This window comes from Balaenoptera acutorostrata, chromosome 20 (assembly GCF_949987535.1).
Source record: "Balaenoptera acutorostrata chromosome 20, mBalAcu1.1, whole genome shotgun sequence".
In the NCBI taxonomy this organism is placed as follows: Eukaryota; Metazoa; Chordata; class Mammalia; order Artiodactyla; family Balaenopteridae; genus Balaenoptera; species Balaenoptera acutorostrata.
In genome coordinates, this window is record NC_080083.1 from 38,764,186 (window position 1) to 38,776,672 (window position 12,487).

At 50.3% G+C, this 12,487-nt stretch overlaps 1 protein-coding gene across 4 annotated transcripts in view; it reads left to right on the forward strand.

Annotated features, from left to right (window-relative positions):
- ITGA3 (integrin subunit alpha 3) overlaps positions 1 to 8,979 on the forward strand; it is a 30,147-nt gene extending 21,168 nt beyond the window's left edge. For 2 of the 4 annotated variants that reach the window (XM_057535918.1, XM_057535917.1), the window contains 6 exons: positions 81 to 263; positions 445 to 567; positions 1,308 to 1,421; positions 2,378 to 2,476; positions 5,992 to 6,117; positions 7,387 to 8,979. In XM_057535918.1, coding sequence (XP_057391901.1) covers positions 81 to 263; positions 445 to 567; positions 1,308 to 1,421; positions 2,378 to 2,476; positions 5,992 to 6,117; positions 7,387 to 7,542 — 801 coding nt within the window. In that variant the 3' untranslated portion in view covers positions 7,543 to 8,979. Of the gene's footprint in view, positions 1 to 80; positions 264 to 444; positions 568 to 1,307; positions 1,422 to 2,377; positions 2,477 to 5,991; positions 6,118 to 6,492; positions 6,635 to 7,386 lie in introns of all 4 variants that reach the window. The other 2 variants (XM_057535919.1, XM_057535920.1) reach the window with 2 other exon arrangements.
- The last annotated feature ends 3,508 nt before the right edge of the window (positions 8,980 to 12,487 follow it).

Genomic DNA, 12,487 nt, shown 5'->3' on the forward strand with positions numbered 1-12,487 from the left:
TGAGGGTGTGAGGGTGGGGGCTGGTGAGGTGGAGGTGGTTTTCCAGGAGACAGTGGCCATGACACCCCTTGTACCCACAGGTGGGCCCAGTGGGGGAAGGGCTGGCAGCCCTTGGTACCCTGGTCCTGGGACTGGAGTGGCCCTATGAAGTCAGCAATGGCAAGTGGCTGCTGTACCCCACGGAGATCACGGTCCACGGCAATGGGTCGTGGCACTGCCGGCCACCTGGAGACCTTGTCAACCCTCTCAACCTCACTCTCTCTGTAAGGACACCAGGGGAAGCGTTCACTTGCATCTCATTTCCTTTGCAAGCTGCAGGGCAGAAAGGCCAGCGTCTTCCTCTCCCTCCCCTCCTACATCTCTGGGACCTGCACCTCCACCTGCCCTTTCGTCCTCTCCTCACCTTTGATCCTCCCTCCAACAAATCGCCTCTTCCCCCTTCAGGTTCCTGGGGACAGGCCGCCATCTCCACAACGCAGGCGGCGACAGCTGGACCCCGGGGGAGGCCAGGGCCCCCTGCCTGTCACTCTGGCTGCTGCCAAAAAAGCCAAGTCTGAGATCCAGCTGGTGAGTGACCAGGGCAAGGTTGGAGGGGATTGTGCCCACCCATCACAGGGTGGGTGGGCACCTGGGGACACACGAAGCAAGGGAGATAGGTGCTACGCTCCAGGAGAACCCAGTGTGATGAGGTGATGTGACCCCTGCCTTCAGGAGCCTCCAGTCAGGGGGAGGGACTCATCTCCTGCCCTCAGAGGGACCCCGCTGCCCTTGCCTTGTGTTGGGGAGCAGCCAGTACGGTGGACTAAAGGAAGAAATACTGATTCTATTCCCAGGAGCCCCCACCTGTTGGGGGTGATATAGCTGCTCAAAGCTTTGATCATTAGGGCTGGGAATGGGGAGAGGCAAGATGAAGATGGGGTACAGGGCGCCCTCTGTCAGAAGGGAGAGGGGAACAGGCCTGGGCAGCAAGTTGAGGTCTAGCTGGGTAGAGAGGGAGGAGTGGCCTTCCAAGTAGAGGGAGCCGGCAGGAGCAAAGGCTCAGTGTGGGAAGGCATTGGAAAGGTGGCGTTTGGGATTGGGCCCCATTTACACGAACAAGGATCAGATTTCCCGTTCTCCCTGTCGCTGGCATCTATGTATGCTTGGCCCAAAGAATGTGCCTTAAACACGTAAGTGCGGTGTGCATGAGTGAAGGGATTAGGGCAAGCCCCTTCAGGTCAGCCATGGGTGGGACAAAGCCAGGGGCGAAGCCTGAAGAATCTAGAGACCCAGACTGTCTCGTGTTCTGTGTTCCCTGCCCACCTCAGAGCTGTGGCAGTGACCACACCCGCTGTGTGTGGCTGGAGTGCCAGATTCCTGATGCCCCCGTCATCACCAATGTGACAGTGCAGGCACGAGTGTGGAACAGCACCTTCATCGAGGTCAGTGCCGGGGTCTGGAGGTCTCCACTGCCACCCACCCGGGCAGGGAGAGCAACAGGGAGAAGATGAGGCCAGAGTGCATGTGTGTGCCCGAGTGTGTGTCAGTGACTGCATGGAGATTGATACGTGCTGGGTTGTGCACCTGTTACTGTGTGCTGTGTCAGTATTAGTCTGTGCATCTGTGTGGGGGATATGACATAATTTTGTCTCTAGCCAAGATGACCTTCTCTCACATGTCCATTATTCTGTCACGTGTCCATTACTTTCCCACCTCCCTGCTTTAGCCCATGCTGTTCCTTCCCGCTGGATGCCGGCTCCCCTCTGTTATCTCTGCATGTAAACTTCTGTTCAGGCTTCACAGTCTCCCTCAGAGACCACCAGCGAGGTCTTTTCTGACTTTTCCAGCTGAAAATGACCTCTTCCCTCTGGACACCCACAGAACTTTCTCAGAAACCACGCATGCCACTTACCACGCTCTGCTCTGGGTTGCAGTGCCAGCCATCTCGTGCCACCTAGACCAAACTTTTTCTGTAAATGACTAGATTAAACATCTTTTCAGCTCTGTGGGCCACGTGCTTTCTGTTGCAACTACTCAATTCTGCATAGTAGCACAAAGCTGCCACAGACAATACATAGATGAATGGGCGTGTCTCTGTGCCAGAAATACTTTATTTACAAAAGCAGGTCATGGGCCAGATTTAGCCCACAGGCCGGACCTAGACTGTGACCTTCATTGTCTCTGCTGTCCCCAGCATCCAGCACAGGACCTGACGCACAGATGAATGAATGACGTGTGTTCGTGTGTGGAGGAGAGGCCTGGTGTCAGGTCCTTTTGGGTGCTGCTTAAGGATGGGGGGATGGTGTCCTGGGGGTTGTTGTTGACCCTGAGGGAGGGTCAGGAGAGAGGCTCAGAGCGGCTTCAGCTGCTTCTTTTGACCCATCCTTCCTCCCTCCAGGATTACAAAGACTTTGACCGAGTCAGGGTAGCCAGCTGGGCCACCCTGTTCCTGCGAACCAGCGTCCCCACCATCAACATGGAGAACAAGACGGTGCGGGTGAGTGATCGTGCTAAGGAGACAGCAGCGCCTGGCCAGGGCATGAGAGAACAGGGCATCTTTTCAGAGCACGTTCACACGCTTTAGCTATGTGGTCTCAATCTTGGCAGCACATTGGAATCCTCTGGAGGACTTCTGGTGTCTGGACTACACCCCTGATCAATGAAATCTGAGTCTGTGGAGGTGGGACCCCAGTGTTGGTATGTTAAAAAGTACCCCCTAGTGATTCTACTGTGCAGCCAGGGTTGAGAACCTCTGCTTGAGCTCATTTGATCTGCACGACATCTCTGTGAAGATGTTCCATCTCTGTGGAAACTTGAAAAGAAAGTTCCCAAACTTGATTCTGAGTTACATATGGAAGAATAAATATGACAAAATTGCTAATAATTTGTTATGAAAAGGATATAAGTGGAGATATGAAGGGGATAGGTATAGGAGGTGAATGAAGTTTTGGTTAAATACATTATGGTACATTTCCTAAAATAAATTAAGGTAGTATAGGAAGAGCCAGAAAGATCAGTGGAACAGGATAGAAATTTACTTTATTATACAGATGGCATTTTTAATCAGGAGAAAAAAGTAAACAAGTAGTATTGGGAGAACACATTTGGAAAGTAAAGGCAAACCCCTGCCTCACACCATAAACAAAAACACATTTGAGTTAGATTAAATATTTAAATATAGGAAATAATATCTATTATACCAGAAGAAAATTCAGGAAATAACTTAATAATAATCTTTAATTATGGAGAAAGGGAGTTATTTTATTAAACCCAGAAGTCACAAAGGAAAAATTTGACAAATTAGACTATATGAAATTTTATTTTATTTTTTATTTTTAAAATTTTTATTGGAGTATAGTTGATTTACAATGTTGTATTAGTTTCAGGTGTACAGCAAAGTGAATCAGGTATAAGAGAAAATATGAAATTTTAAATCTGTGTACAGCAAAAGAGATGGTAAGGAAACTAAAAAGGCAAATGATATATTGCTTTTTTATAAAGTTTATAGCATACATGACAAAGTATTGATAGACATATTTTTAATATGTAAAGATAAAGAGCAGCATAGAGATAAACAGGCAGTGTACATAGAGTGAAATACCAATGTTCAATTCAATAGTAAAGAAATAAAAATAATAGCAATAAGATTTTTTTCCTATCATATTAGAAAATATTAAAAAGAATAATGCTGTCCGGTGCTGATGAGGTAGAAGGAAATGCTATTGACTGGAATATATATTGGATTCTTTTTGGAGATGAATTTATCAATATCTATTAAATTTTTAATTGCACATTTCCTTTGATCCTGCACATGATAATATATCTTAAGGAGCTAATAGGACAAGTTTGCAAACATAAATATATGGAGATATTTTTAAAGCATTGTTTATAATGGCATAAGATTGGAAACAGGGGCTTCCCTGGTGGCGCAGTGGTTGAGAATCTGCCTGCTAATGCAGGGGACACGGGTTCGAGCCCTGGTCTGGGAAGATCCCACATGCCACGGAGCAGCTGGGCCCGTGAGCCACAATTGCTGAGCCTGCGCGTCTGGAGCCTGTGCCCCGCGACGGGAGGGGCCGCGACAGAGAAAGGCCCGCGCACCGCGATGAAGAGCGGTCCCCGCACCGCGATGAAGAGTGGCCCCCGCTTGCCGCAACTGGAGAAAGCCCTCGCACGAACCGAAGACCCAACACAGTCAAAAATAAATAATAAATAAATAAATAAATAAATAAGAAAATCCTTTAAAAAAAAAAAAAAAAAAAAAGATTGGAAACAATCTAAATGTCTTTCAGTAGGAGATTGGTTCAATAAATTATGGTACATTTCCTACAATGACTATGCAGTCATCAGAAGAGATTAGGTTGATCTTTATTAATTGACATCGAAAGATAATGAAAAAGGTCGCAGAAGAGTGTGTAGAGTACACACAGATCCCATTTATGTGGAAGAAAAAATATATATGTTTAACACATACGTTTAAAAATATGGAAAGAGGACTTCCCTGGCGGTCCAGTGGTTAAGACTCCACGCTTCCAATGCAGGGGGTGCAAGTTCAATCCCTGATCGGGGAACTAAGATCCCACATGCTGCACAGCACGGCCAAAAAAAAAAAAAAAAAAAAAAAAAAAAATATATATATATATATATATATATATATATATATATATATATATATGGAAAGAGATTCAACAAAATGTTGAAGATAGCTTTTTCTATGGAGTAAAATTACTGGGAACCTTTAATTTTCTTCATGTCATCTTTTAAAAAAAATAATCAAAATAACTTTTTAAGAAATAATAATAATGTAGCATCAGAAAAAATATTTTTCTATATATAAATGTATATTTAAAATATATGAAATAACTTCATATTATAAAACATATATAATAATATATATATATTATATATATATATATTATATATATATATCTTCATTGTAGGGGAAGAAAAAAATTGTACTATAGGCTATGCACTCTTTGTTTTTTTGTAAATATTTATGGAGTGTTGCTGTGTACCAGGTATTGCTCAAAGCAGTTTACTCATATTAAACACATTTAATCCTCTCCAGCAACCTATGATGATGTAGGTATTATGAGCATAATCCCCATTTTATAGATGAACAACAGAGAGGTTAAGTGACTTGCCCAAGGTCACACAACTAGTGAATAACACAGCTAGGGCTTGAACCCAGGTAGTCTGGCTCCAGAACCCATGCTTTTGGTTTTACTTTTGGTTCTCTACTGTATTATGAGGTAGGCATTATGATCCCCTTATCAGAGAGCATGAAATGGAGATTCAGAGAGGTGAAATTACCTGTCCAAGGTCCCACAGCTTGTGAAGGATGGGGCTGGTACCCAAGCCCAGATGTGTGGGTCACAAACCCAGACTCCAGGCTGCCTCCCAGATCTGAGGCTGCTCCTGTGGAGAAAGGGGAGGATGGAGGAATCTGCGGCTGTCAGTGGGCGGGCAGGGGCTTTTCCAGTCCCTGAGTGCCCCCTCCTGGCAGTAGATCAAAAAGCAGGGTCCTGCGCAGATGTACTAGAGAATGGACTTGAGGACACCGGGAGGGGGAAGGGTAAGCTGGGACAAAGTGAGAGAGTGGCATGGACATATATACACTACCAAACGTAAAACAGATAGCTAGTGGGAAGCAGCCGCATAGCACAGGGAGATCAGCTCGGTGCTTTGTGACCACCTAGAGGGGTGGGATAGGGAGGGTGGGAGGGAGGGAGACACAAGAGGGAAGAGATATGGGGATATATGTATATGTATAGCTGATTCACTTTGTTATACAGCAGAAACTAACACACCATTGTAAAGCAATTATAGTCCAATAAAGATGTTTAAAATAAATAAATAAATAAAAATTTGAAAATAAATAAATAAATATGTACAACTAAAAAAAAAAAAAAAAAAAAAAAAGCAGGGTCCTGGGTCCAGCTGGAACAGCAGGGATGAGCTCTGGGCCTAAGGGCATGGATACAAGGCTGAGCCCCTTCTCACCCCCTCCAGTTCTCCGTGGACATTGACTCTGACCTGGTGGAGGAGCTGCCAGCCGAGATCGAGCTGTGGCTGGTGCTTGTGGCTGTGAGTGCCGGACTGCTGCTGCTGGGGCTGATCATCCTCTTGCTGTGGAAGGTTAGGACACCCAGCCCGCCACTGGGACGCCCACTCTGGGACCTCCTGCCAGCAGACCCTCACCAACTCTCCCTTCATCTCAGTCCTCACTTCCATCTCACCCCCCATCCCCCAAGTCCCCCCTACCTCTTCCCAGCTCCCAGTCGCACCCCCTGCCCCAACCTCATCTCACCCAGGATGCTCCTGCCTGGGTTAATGGGGGGACCTGCAAGCCAGAAAGGGGAACCAGGAGCTCTGGCTCCTGCTACATCACCAAGCTGGGGCTGGGACCCAGGCATCCGGGCTCCCCAGCCCTAAGCCCCAGTTCATGAGTGCTGCTGGCAAGGACCCCCCAACCCCCCCTGATGGCCCCTCCCCACCTCCTCCCCTCTGCAGTGCGGCTTCTTCAAGCGAGCCCGCACTCGGGCCCTGTACGAAGCTAAGAGGCAGAAGGCGGAGATGAAGAGCCAGCCATCAGAGACAGAGAGGCTGACGGATGACTACTGAGCGGGGCAGCCCCCGCCCCTGGTCCGCCTGGGTAACGCGGCCTCCGGGCCCCTTCCCCCAAGCCCCCAGCTGGCTGGGGCCTCTGACTGTCCTATCTGCTCCTCTTCCTTTATGGGCCCTCTCTGCACTTCACTCTGTCCCCAGCACCACCACAAAGAACAGGCCGCTCTGTCGGCCTCCTCCGTACCCTGGGAGAGCTCGGGGTGTCTGCTCTCACCAGCCTCCCCACTGAGCCCCTCAAGGACTTGGGACCCCCCAAGAGGGAACCATAAAACCCTCCCTGTGCCCCCTCTGCTTTCTGGGGATTGGAAAAGGGTCAAGGCCAAGGCTAGGCCCCATCTTTGTAGGCCACAAGACAAACTTCAGAGTGATTCCACACCCCCATCCCCACCTCTAGAGAAGGAGGGGACTAGTAGAGTCCTTCTTCTGGGAACCAGCCCTTTTCCTCTTGGGAGCCCCCTGGGGTGACAAACTGACCCCTCCCGACATTGTGGTCAGGGTAGATCACCACCCCTCCTAGCCATTCCGTCAGCAGTCTCAGCGACTGCCCCTCTTTCTCCATCTGCCTCTCCCTCTCCTCTCTGCCTTCCTCAACTCCTCCTTCCTCTGGGGCCTGGGATGGGGAACCTTGCCCTCCCTGTCTCAGCGCAGGGAGATGGCATTGTGTTTGGGTAGGGGTCCTGGCTTTGAGGACCTCCGGGTGGGGAAGGAAGGGGCTGGGCATATCTTCCCACTGGCGCAAAAGCTGGATGCTAAGGGCCTTTCTCTTCTCCCCTTCTCCAGTGTGACTTCTTTAAGCGGACCCGCTATTACCGGATCATGCCCAAGTACCACGGGGTGCGGATCCGGGAGGAGGAGCGCTACCCACCTCCAGGGAGCACCCCGCCCACCAAGAAGCACTGGGTGACCAGCTGGCAGACTCGGGACCGATACTACTGACATCCTCCCTGATCCCACCCCTGCTCCCCTAGTGTCCCCTTCTTCTATTTATCATAAGTTATGCCCCGACAGTCCACAGGGGCTACTGCCTTTGGCTGGCACCAGCAGGCTCGGGCACACACACCTCTTCAAGTGTATGCACGTGCCGTCCGGCCATGGCCTTCTCCCCGAAGGAGGGCTGGGGCCGTGGAACTTGCATTGCTGAGCACCGCAGCCCTGTGCCCTGGACACATATGAGCACATATGGGTCCCACTGCTTGTGGAGTGTGCTTGTGCACCCCAGATGGTGCATGGACATGCGTGTCCCAGCCTCTGCCTGTGCCATAACCAAGCCAAAGGGCCTCCACCAGAGCCAGGAGGAAGAGGCCCCCAATGTGGTGACACCTTCTCTGTTCACACTGGACCCATCGTGAGCCATAGTCACTGGATTGACTCTGTCCTCAAGATGAAAACTACTGACAGGCCCCCGGTGCAGCTCCCAGTACCCATGCCAGAGAGTCGGAGCCTGCCTAAGGTTGTCCCAGGGGGTGTTCGCAGGACCTGGCATGCTCAGACCCAAGAGCGGAAGGAACTAGAAGGAAGGTCCCCAGGATGGCTTTCTTTCATGAATCGTTGCGAAACCTCTGTCCTCAGCCATGGCCATTCCATGCACTAGCAGGAAATTCAGCCCTAAGAAACAAAGATGGACACAGTGCTAGGCAGCCAGGACACGCTGTGCTGGGACTGCCCAGGGAGCACGATGGAATCCTCAACAGAAGAGGGGACTGGTCCTGGGCCAAGGAGATGTTGGAAGGATACAGAGCAGATACCACTTTTCACCCACATTACCATCCTGGCCTGGAGGGACCCCCACAAGATCACAGAGGGAGCGACACTTGAATGTAGAACAGGGAGGGAGCCCCATCATGCCACATCAGCCAGACCCCACTCTGCCCCCACTGACCATGGGCTGGAGACCTAGAAGTGGAGCTCTTGGCTGCCCTTGGCTTTCAGAGCCAGGTTAGCTCTGCCTTCTCCCCTGCGGCCCATTCTAGAAGTTGAGGCTGGTTCCAGAAAACCTCTCCTGACCCCTGCCTATTGGCAGGCCCCCTCCCCAACCCCTCCCCACTTCCATGGTACTGTAGCAGGGGAGCTCCCTCCCCCTCCTCGTGCCTTCTTTGTACATAGGCTTCTCACGGCAGCCAGTAAAGAGCTCCCAGTTCGTACACGCTGCATCTGCCTCCATCCACCCCCATGCCTCACCAACGCCATTCAGTCCGACGGATCATGCTACCTAGCTGACCCCCAGGTGGACAAAGCCAGGTGCAGGGGCTCTTAGAGGTTGGGAGGGTGAAACTCTATGGCGGAGATACCTGCTCCTGTTCTCAGGGGTGTCCCAGTCTAAGGGATGGTCATGGTCACATAACTGAGATCCAGAACATGAGATGAGAGAAAAGACCTGAGTAGACTGGATGGAATCCAAATGGCTTCTTGGTGGACAGTGCGCCGGGCCTGGGGAAGAGGTGGTGGTGTGCAGGGTCTGGAAGAGGCAGGAAGCTACTCTGCTGTAGAAGCAGGTAGTCCCGGGTAGTGGTGGAGCGAGGCTGGGTGCACGGGTGGAGAGCCGAGAGCCCTCATCTGGTGGCTAAATTCAGACAAGAACCTGCTTTACTGCCTCGGTTTCCCCACAGCCAGCCCTAGGCACCATGATGAGTCAATCAGAAGGTGGACCAGTGACCCAAGCCCGGAAAACCTGAAAGGTCATAGTATCCATGTCCTAGCCTCTGGGCAGGAGTACCTGGAGCCCTAGTCTGCGGCAGCTCCTCCAGACGTGCTTCTGTCCCGAGTCCACAGCCACAGCACTGGGTCAAGCTCTCCGCTGCCTCCTCTGCGCTAAGGTTGTCCTAAATTGTGGCACAGGTCCTTCTGTTAATTGTCCCTAAGGCGGTGACCTTTGGCAAGAAAGAAGGCCGGAAATTACTACCCAGAGAAGCCTAGAGGCAGATCTTCAGTTGAGCTACTCAGCCCTCAGACCCAGCCGCTGTCTCGGTCTCCTCCTGACGTGTCTGCCTTCCTGTGCCAGCTGTCTGCCCTCCCCACTCTCTACCAGAGCCCACCCCCTCACTTTCTGTGCTGCGATCTGTCACTGATTGACAGTGAAATGTCCAATTCCTCCAGGAAAACCCCAGCCCCTACCCAGAGCTCTCAGAACCAGTAACCGGAGACCTCAGTTTGTTTTCCAGAATCTGGGTTATTCACTGGGCCAGGAATAATACACGTGTGGGCTGTCAAAGCCCAGCTCAGGTTGAGCAGAGTTCCGTGCAGCTCGGTCCAGTCCTTTGCAACCACTTCCTGCTGAAGAAAGAAGTGGGATCTCCACATCCCTCTGGCCAGCTTCACAGGCCCAGCCCCCCACCTCCTGTGAGCACCTGTTTGGATAAGAACACACCGTCTGTCTCACACACACAGTTGTGAGAATAAGTAGTCATTTTTCAGGACTGGTGCAGCTACCCTTTCATGAAAGAAACATACTGGCAGAGATGCAGCAATATCCACTTTATAGAAAAGGACCCTTTATAATGCCAAGCTTCTTGAGCTCCTTGGAGCTGCAGCACCTCCGAACAGTTTCAGAAGAGGGTCTTGGCTTTTATATCAGTAAAAGAACTCATAAGGGCATTCTCTTCTCTGGTCACAGGGCTGGATTGCATTTCCTGGGCCCTCCTGGTTGGATGAGGCCATGTGAGGCCATTCCGGCCAATGAGTTGTCTGCCAGAGGGAAGGGAATCAATTCTGGGCTGAGACAGTTAATTGCTGGGTGAGACTCTCCCAGTTCTGCTTCTCCTAACTCTGCTGCTGTGGAAGCCTGTGTTGAGATAAAGCTTTGTCAGTCTGAGTCCTTGAGAGCCCCCCACCAACCCACGTTGTACATTTAGTGGGAAATTTGGGAATTTGGGGGGTTTTGTTACCTCCCATCACCTAACCTAGCTTGACTGATACACCACACCACACCACTCCCATTACCACCCTTCAGCAATCTCTGCAGGAGGAATTTAATCCAAGCTCAGAGCCCCATTATGGAAGTCCAGCTCTAAGGGTACAATCATGGGAAATCTCTTTCTGTCACTTACATGTAGCCTCAGAGGTCATGGCCTTTTCCTTGTTACTTTAATTTTGATAATAATAGTAATAGCTGCTATTTATTAATTATTTACTGTGTGCCAGGCACAGGGCTTGGCTTTTTACATATAGTATTTCATACACTCTTCTGGGCAACTTGAAGACTGAACTCACCAACATCGTCAATGACCTAATTGCTAGCCTGAGGGATGTTCAGTGGTCCTCCCTGATACCTCTGTGGCCTGTCTTCCCGGTGACCCCAACTTCTTTTTTCTCCGTCTTTTCCGTTCAATGTGCTGGGTGCTGTGCCTGGTGCTGGAGACAGAGTGCTGAATAAGACCAATACAGCCCTGCCCTCGTGGAGCTTAAAGTCTAGTTGGGGAGACAGATGAGTCAGCAGATGATTACCACTTGGTGTGATAAGAGCTAAAATAGTGCTAGATCAGGAGGCCTAAGGAACTTTTGGAAGGAGCCCATAACCCAGCCTGGGGGGTCAGGGGCCTGAAGAATGGGTAGGTGAAAGTGAGAAGAAAGAATGATCCATGGGTAAGAGACAGCATTTGCAACAGCAGGGAGATTGGAGGCTGGTTCAAGGCAGTAGATAAGTATGGCTGGGAGTTGAGCAGGGGAATGTGGAGAGATGAGGCTGGAGAGTTAAGCCAAATCAGATCATGTGAGAGCTAGAAAGGCTCCAGTAAGAAGTGGAGAGCCATCAAAAGGCTGTGAGCAAGAGAAGTAACACCTTCAGATTTGCAGTTGAAAATGATCCCTGAACCTCTTTCCTCATCTATAAAATGGGGATAATAGCACAGTAGAGCTGTCTGGAGAATTAAATGGGATGATGCATGCAAACAGTGCCTGGCACATAGGTTATTATTCATTCAGCTAAGAGAGTCCCTTCCATTGTGAAGCCTTGCACATAGCTTGCATTGGCTGTAATTGCATTCTGTTATAACTATTTAATTATTTACTTATGCAGCTCTCAAACTGAGAAATGAAATAATCAAGGGAAAAGACCATGTCCCAATCCTGTCTATGTTTCCCGTTCCCAGCGTATAAGCCTAGCACCTATTAGGCACGTGGTGAGTGCCAGCCAAGGACTGAAGAGTGAAAAACACCTCAAAGGGGCAAGTGGGAGGGGTGGGGGGAACAGGACTTACCGCGTTCGACCACAAGAGGGCGCGCTATGTTCCCACGAGAGAGCCGGGCTGCTGGGCAAGGGTGTGCTCTCGGCCTCCAGCACAAATCACCTTCAAGGACCTTTCTCTAAGGAAGCCCAGTGCGGAAAAGGTTGCTTTCTCAGGTCAAATGAGTAGGGAGTAATAAAATAAAAGTGTTCTGAAAAGTTCATTGTTAGTTAGGGGGTTGGGTGTTTTTTAACTGGAAAAGCAAAATGCCGCCTTTTCCTGAGCTCTTGGATATTTGTGGAAGTGGGTGGGTTGCACGTCTATGTGAGGGATTAGCGTGGGCTTGCATCCCGAACCCGGAGTTAGCAAACATTCACAGTCTGAGTCACTCATCAGGACTGGAAACCCACCAGACCCCTGAGGGAGAGCAGGTGTGTGGAATTCGGGACAGGTGAATCAGACCCCTTTGGGAGGAAAGGAATGCGTTCAAAGCTACCCGGACAATCTCAGGGAAGGCAAGTGAAGGAGATTCAGGGAGGGAGCGGGGAAAGGAAGGAGTGTAAGAGGAAAGGGAATGACAGGCCTCTGGGGAGCAGAGGCAGGGGTTAACCCGGGCTAGGCCGGGAGGAGGAACGCGCGTGGTGACGCCCGGGAGGCGGGCCCTCGGCGCGGCCTCTTGAAAACACCAGGCCTCTCAGGGTAAACAACAGGTTAAGGGGGCG